The sequence below is a fragment of the Caenorhabditis briggsae genome (genome assembly GCF_000004555.2).
Source record: "Caenorhabditis briggsae complete genome, chrV, whole genome shotgun sequence".
Classification (NCBI taxonomy): Eukaryota; Metazoa; Nematoda; class Chromadorea; order Rhabditida; family Rhabditidae; genus Caenorhabditis; species Caenorhabditis briggsae.
Window position 1 is genome coordinate 6,156,984 of NC_013488.2, and position 7,395 is coordinate 6,164,378.

Here is a 7,395-nt window from a genome sequence, read left to right on the forward strand (position 1 = left end):
AATACTACGTGGATTCATGCAAGCCATCGAGAAGATCCGACAAAGAGGTAAGAGCTGTACAGCTCTATTCATGACTCATTTCTGGAATTTCCTTCTTCAAGAATCCATATCAAAACACCTCATCTGATCCACGTGCAACGACCGATTCAGAAGAATGGAAATAATGAAATTAAGGATATGTGGAAGTAGAGATTTTGGCGATTCTCCGAGACGATTCATGAACTGGATCTTGATGCAGATTCTCGGTGCTATCCAAACACAAGATTCTGTCATTCTAAACATGTGAAAACAAGAGTTTGACTGTTTTCGTCAAGTTTAACTATAGTTATGGTCTTCGACGTGTCACGCTTCACCAAAAATAGGGGTAATACGCATGAAAAACCACAAAAACAAGTATGCCCCTCAATAGTCAAACCAAGAAAAAAAGTTAACTTGGGATTTTTGAGATATTGAAAATTTTTTAGGTTTTTTCAAAAAATCAATAATACTATCAATGAGAAAAAAAATCAAAAAAATTTTTTCCAAAAGTTCAATTGATTGTCTATTTACTGTTTTTTGAATTTCAACAAACGAACATAAACTGACAAAGTTATGATTTTTTGATAATTTAGCTATTTTTTGGTACTTTTTGGACCATTACTCCGCAAAAAATTTTTTATCAACTATTCCTCTCGGATTCTTGGATAACTTTTTACGCTCTTTTTAACCATGTACGTTTCGATTTTTTTCTAGGGCAAAACTTGGGAGTCCATGTTAGACCTTTAGATAACCACAAAAACTGCTATAGTCAGCAGTACAATTAGTTTTCTTTTGAAATCCTTCCATATCGCGAAGACCCCATTTCTTTTTTTGGTGCTGGAATAGATGACGGGTAAAGATGCGAAATTCATTTGAAAAATTAGAAGGAGTAGAAAAATGGATTTTCTAAAAGCACCTCAGAAAAGATCTTGACCGGTTTTTTCCGAAATGCCAAGAAATGGATCCCAATCTGTCACGGATCAAAACGAATAATGCCGTTGAAGATTGTTCCTGAGATAGGAAAAAAAGGTGAAGCAATGATCAGGGGAATTTTAAAATACGGAATTTGGAAGTTTTGAATAGAGGTTTTGTATGAAAACAACATGCTACAGTACTGAGGCCGTATGCAAGAAGGATTTTCCAGAAAACCGTTTTCTTTGGAAAATGTTTTCCTTGGAAAACGCGTTTTCCGGAAAATGCCGTTTTTCGTATGCAAGAAGCGGAAAACGAAATGGAAAACATTTTCCGGTAAACGATCGTTTTCCAGCCTGTATTTTCCGGAAAATGTTGGCGTATTTCCGGTGTCGGGATATACGTCAGTGATATTGTTAGCCCGAAAATTGATAATTTCGAGTTTTCACCAAGTTAAACCTATCAATACATAATACAATGTTCGGAAGAGTGATAAAAATGGCAATTATGATTATTGGTGAAATTTCTTTTGAGTGGAATGTTTTCAGGAGATTCCGCTATTTTTCTATCTAAATCTGACCCTGTCTTCATCATAATTGAGTGAAAATTGTAAAATAGGGGTTAATTTATGATTTTTGGAGCTAGTAGGAAATGATATTTCATCATTCAACTCGGCAGACGATAGTTTCAGAGTGAAAAGGGAAATACAATGGAACCGTGAGCTGGAAAATGACTCCTCAAAAAGTTACATAACTCATGAGTTATAGTTCACTATTGGAAAAATTGATCAAACTTTACATTGCCCTAATAAACACATATTTAAATATGTTTCCTCTGAAATTTATATTATTTTTTTTCAGACTGATGCAGCCAACTAAGCCATTTTGAAAATTTCGAAAAATTCACTCTCAAGACACTAAAATTAACTTTTTTTTCTAAAAATGTTTTGTTTCATATATCTGCTTCAAAAAAACAACAAGATTTCGAGAAATTCGCCGATATTAACCCTTTTTTCTGTTCCGGAAAATCGTTTTCCTCTCCATTTTCCTTTTGTTACCGGTTTTACGTTTGTTTAAATTGACCCAATTTAAGTGTCTCAATAGGTATTCTATAATTCATCATTTGGTCTAAAAATTTCTGTAATTATAAAGCAATCCTAAATCTCTAATTTGGTAGTTGGCACATTTGTTGCTCCTGGCAAAAATATGCTATGCAGCAAATCCTCAAACTTTTAGTTTAAGACACAGATTCCGATAACATCTTCACTTGGGTTCAAGCCAACGGGTCAAAAAACGCGCCCCAAATAACTTTTAGGCCAGAAGAAATTTGATAATTTCCAAGTTGACGTGGATTTGACCTAATTAATTTTAATCAACGAGTTGCAACGCGTGATTTTTTCGTGCCACGTTTAAAAGTTTGATCCTCAGCCGCATAATTCAGCAGCGAATTTTTTCTAAAATCTCACGTTTACTGGGGCGCGATTTCTGACCCATTGGCTTGAACCCAAGTGCAGCTTTCAATTTTTTCTATAACAGTCTGATAAACTTTTCATCATAATTTCGGGAACATATTTGTAGTTCAAGATTGTGATAACTCTAAAAGCAATTGAGATAATTGAGCTGAAGGGTGCCGTTATATTACAGTGAAATAAAGTCATTTTTGATGCCCTGAAAACAGATTTCAGGATATTTCAACTGCCATGAAAATCACAGATTATACTATACATGAAAAAGTTTCAATTTTGACAATTTTTTGCCAATTTTATTCTGATGGGTGTTAACTTTTTAACCAAAAAATGTGTCGAACTTATCACTGAAATAAGAGGTGTATGCCTTAAAAACCACTGAACTCGTTTAGTTGGATTTCTACAAAAAGTTGTCAGTTTCAAGGACAAAGCGCTATTATTGTTTACTATACTCTGCAATTTTCAGACAAAACTAAATATTCTAAACTACTTTTTCTGGGCTTCAAAGTGTCTCCTTGCCCGGTATCGTGAAATATCCTTTATTAGATTTTTTAAAAACTTCTTATTAAAACCCGTTCTCTCTGATTCAAAGATTTTCAACATTGCACTTTTTCCCTCCTCCAGACACCTGTATCACAAAAAAAGGGCGGATAACCATCTCAAGCCGATCGCAGTGGTCGATTCTGTAAGAAACAGAACAAAAGGAGACAAAGTGGAGTGAGATCGTCTTGATTTTTTCCTCATTAGATTTCCAAATATGTCGCACCGGTATCTTCTGCTAAATGAAGGTAGGATACTTTTTTTAATTTCTTGATTTTAACTTTTTGATTAGTTTCAGGCTCCTCAAGCAAACGTCGAGTTTTTGACAAACTCATCATTCTGGCAACTTTAATATTTGTTGGAGGTTTGATTTTCACTATGTTTGCAAAAGAAGAGAGTCCAAAAAATTACTCGCATGTTTTCAATGCATTCCATGATTGTGTTCGTCCCAAATTGGCACATTTGAAGGGAAACTATGAGCAGGTTGGGTCCCAAAAGGTTTTTTAAGAACCATCTTGATTTTTGGATTTCAGTTCTGGCACTCATTCACAAATCTGACTGTGGGATGTGATAACTTGGAAGAGTATGAAGCTTTGGATATCCGACCTGCCAAGAACCGAGATGAGATAAAATATGTGGCATTTCCAAGACAAGCCGAGCATTTAACAATGGTCACTCTTGGAATCGGCCACGACGTGAATGCGGAAGTTAAACTGAAAGAGGTATTCGAAGTTTTCCTGAATTCCAAATTTTCGAATTTCAGCTCTACCCCAATATTGAATTCTTCGGTGCCGATCCAGCGTCTGATATTAACAAAGATCTCTATGTCAATACTTTAGGAGGCAAATATTTCGAATACGCAGTCAGTGGGACAAGTGGAATGCGAAAGTCTAGAGTTTTTGAAAGTAAGCTCCCGAATTCTTTAAAGGGGCGAACCTCCAAAGGTGGACCCACAAGTTCAACTCCTCGAGTGGATTATATGTACAACATTTTCTTTGTAAAAACAATTGCAATATTTTCCAGAAGAAAAATACGAAGAAGAAATCACGAAACATATCGGAGTGGACTATTTCTTCAAAAATATTCTTCACAAGGATCGAATCGATATTTTATGGATTGATATCGAGCAAAACGAGTATCCAATTCTTGAGCAACTCCACAGCAACGGACTGATCGACAAAGAGGGCGTGAAGATTTGTCAGATTAATGTAGAACTACACAAGGACATTTTTGAGCCAAACTCTGAGGTTGAAATGATGAAATTTCATGATTTCGTGTTCAAGTTGCTGGAAGACAAGAAGTACATCATGATGAAGCCGGTTTATGTGAAGTATAGGACTTTCCGTTTTATCAGAACTTTTATTGTTAATGTGTCGGATAAGGAATGCACTGATTTGTATTTGAAATGAAAAAAAAAATTAATTATCAACTTTGAACTTCCAGAAGACAGCAAGCATAGAAAAGCACAGGAAGCGGGAAAGGGAAATATCCCTGTTTTTATTGGCGATATTTTCTGAATTACAACTTTAACTCTCCTTCAAACTTTGAGCTCAATTAACTCAGTTCCTATAAAAGAAAAAAAATCTGCTAACTACAAAAACTAACTACAAAATCTACTAACTACAAAAATGCTGGTCGTATTCTGATAAGTAATCTATCAATTGACACATTTTTTTGATGTCTCTTTTAGGAACCGAGATAATTGCTCACATTATTCAACTCACCACAATTCTCGCCGTCGATTTCAGTGACATGCAATTCGGTCTCCCCGTTGAAGTCTGCGTACGGTAGACAAAGATTCGGTTGGTTGATAACGGATTTCGCTAGATTTTTGTGATTTTCACGGAGATTAAGCCAGGTTTTTTGATTGGTGTGAACTCTCTGTAAGCCAAAAGATCATTAAAGAAGGAGGGAGTTTTTCAGGGCAAGAGTATGCATTCTGACGTAACTTAATTTCTTGATGTATCAGTTTCTTAATACCTCAATTTCTTAACAGCTACATTTCGTAACAGCTCAATTTCTCAACATCTCAGTTTCTTAATATCTTGATTCATTGACATCTCAATTTCTTTATAGCTCAATTTCTTAATATCTCAATTTCTTAACATTTCAATTTCTTAATAGCTAAATCACACAAAAGTGCATATTCTTGCTCCGAAAAAACCGCGAAGACTCACTTTCAGATTTGGTATCGAAAATTCAACTAGATCCACATTATTTTCCACTAGAATCGCTTCTGATGCTGAAAATTCTTATTAATCTCACTTTCCGTTCGATAAACTAACTTTCCAATGAAAAAAAAAATCCTCCAAAAAATCGACTTTAGTCAAGTTCGTGTTGATGATTCTGAGCTGTCCAAAAATCCAAATCACAGAACGCAATACTTTCACCTCATTCTCATCTCCTGCGGTGAACGTTAAAGAACCATTGAAAATCTGACAATCCGTATGCATTTGTTTCCATGTCCCGTTGGGTGGCTTGCAAATTCCAGAACATAAGATGTCTTTGTCATCGCAAAACTTCTCACCAACATTTTTCATGTACAAGTTATCGTTTGCAATAAAGTTCCGCATCTCATAAATGTCCATGCAAAAATCAGAAGAAACATTTAAAATGGACATTTCCACTTGAGACATGTTACCAAAAAATGAGGAAAAGTACTGGAATTTTTTTTTCATTTGTCAGGAAAAAAAAGCTTGAAACGTACTCTGAGAGTCGGCAAATTCAATCGGACAAAGTTTTCGTTGTTAGAGACTTCTACACTACACGCGCATCGCGTCAAATTTCTTAAGCCAAGTTCTGTCATAAATTGATTTTCTGTGATGGTGAAAGATCCGTTGGAATCTCAATGTTTAGTTTTAGTAACAAATTTGTTTCCTAACCTACCACATTCAATGACTTCCACATTCCCCAGGAACTTGAGAGTTGTAAAATGAGTTTTTTGAACTGTTAAACTTCCAAATATCGTTTTGACATTATAAAACATGACTTTTAGCTCCTCTTCTGTTAAATTGTTGTTTTCATTGAACGCCAAGTTAGCACAAATAATATGACAGTCTGATGGGAAGCTTTTTATGGATTCTGAAGTGATAACAGCTTCTACAAATTCACAATTTTTATCACATCTGGACCCAAAATCATAAGAATAAGCAAAGACGCTAAACAATACCAATAAGAACCAACTCATAATGTAGCTGAGTCCAGGAAAATCTTTGATGCGAAAGAAGAAGTTTGATGGAAAAAATTGAAAAAAATTGAGCAGGTGAAAATTTCAATTAGTTTGCGGACAAAGAGTTACAAAAAAGGAAGTCAAAATGGCATTTTTCAAAAAAAAAAGTCAGCTGTTTTCAATCATTTGGTTACTGTAACTTGAATTTACTCCGGGTTTCACCCCTTTTAATAATGGAGAACACAGGAAACTATCTATCAAGTCTCTTTCAATGATATCTCCATTTCTTATTATCTCAATTTCTCAACAGCATCATTTCTTGATAGCTCGATTTCTTAGTATCTCTATTGTCGAATTAAAAAAAGTGGGACTTGGAAAATTTCGCGGGCGGCTTCCGTGTCGATTTACGGGGCGTCGCCCAAAAATCACTACAGTAGTAAACGAAACTTATTTCTGTGAATTTAGTGGGATTTTCTTGGACAAAATTCAGATTTCTTGGTATGAAAAGGATCGCTAGCATCTCTAAAATCTTTTTCTCCATCGAAAAACCGAACTTAGTTGCGAAATTGGCTCGAACGAGGCGAAAGTCTGAAATATTACGTTTTTGCCGCGCTTTTTCGTAGATCAAAGAGAAGCGACGATTTTCAAATTCTCAGGTCTCCGTTTTTTTTTTAATTCGGCAACACTCTTGTTAAATATTCTTCCTCCTCTCGTCGCCCTATGAATTTAATTATTGTACGGCCCTACTCCTCTGACTATTTCTCTTCAAATGCTCCCCTGTGGAACGCCATCACTTCCCCAGTTACCCGATTTCTACTACCTTCTGAATTTGAATCTGTTTCGTCTAGTATTAGGGGAATATTTTTCAGAACGCCTGCGCTCGTTTTTTTAATGGCGAGCTGCCACTGGAGCCCTTCAAGGAGCCCTCAACGCTGGATCGTCCGCCAAGCAAACGGAAATGTTGATCTTCAAGCAGCCGCACATATTATGGCCGAACTTTCGGGACATGTCGTTGGAAACGTGGATAGCCAAGCTGCTGCAACAATCGTCGCCAATGTCGTTGCCTCGTTCTCTGCAGAAGCTCACGCTAGTTTCGATGCCACAGCTTCAATTGTCGCTGATGTATCGGCTCAACTTTCTGCTGAAGCTCAAGGAAGTGCTGATGCTAACCTTCAAGCAGCCGCTTCGATCGTCGCTGAACTTGCTGCTCAGCTTTCCGCACAAGCTCACGGAAGCCTCGAACCATCTTCTCAATTGACTGCCGATATTTCAGCTGCCATTTCTGCCAAGC

The 7,395-nt window shown here is 36.3% G+C and overlaps 2 protein-coding genes across 2 annotated transcripts; both read left to right on the top strand.

The window, feature by feature from the left end:
- Window positions 1-3,152: 3,152 nt before the first annotated feature.
- CBG06357 lies at window positions 3,153-4,344 on the top strand (the record flags this gene model as incomplete). The annotated part of the gene is made up of 5 exons (XM_002647270.2): window positions 3,153-3,183; window positions 3,234-3,418; window positions 3,469-3,657; window positions 3,699-3,840; window positions 3,959-4,344. The coding sequence occupies 5 exons, from the start codon at window positions 3,153-3,155 to the stop codon at window positions 4,342-4,344; spliced, it is 933 nt and encodes a 310-aa protein (XP_002647316.2).
- Window positions 4,345-7,062: 2,718 nt separating this feature from the next.
- Window positions 7,063-7,362, top strand: CBG06358 (the record flags this gene model as incomplete). The annotated part of the gene is made up of 1 exon (XM_002647271.2): window positions 7,063-7,362. One exon carries the CDS (start codon window positions 7,063-7,065, stop codon window positions 7,360-7,362), a length of 300 nt encoding a protein of 99 aa, XP_002647317.2.
- Window positions 7,363-7,395: the final 33 nt, after the last annotated feature.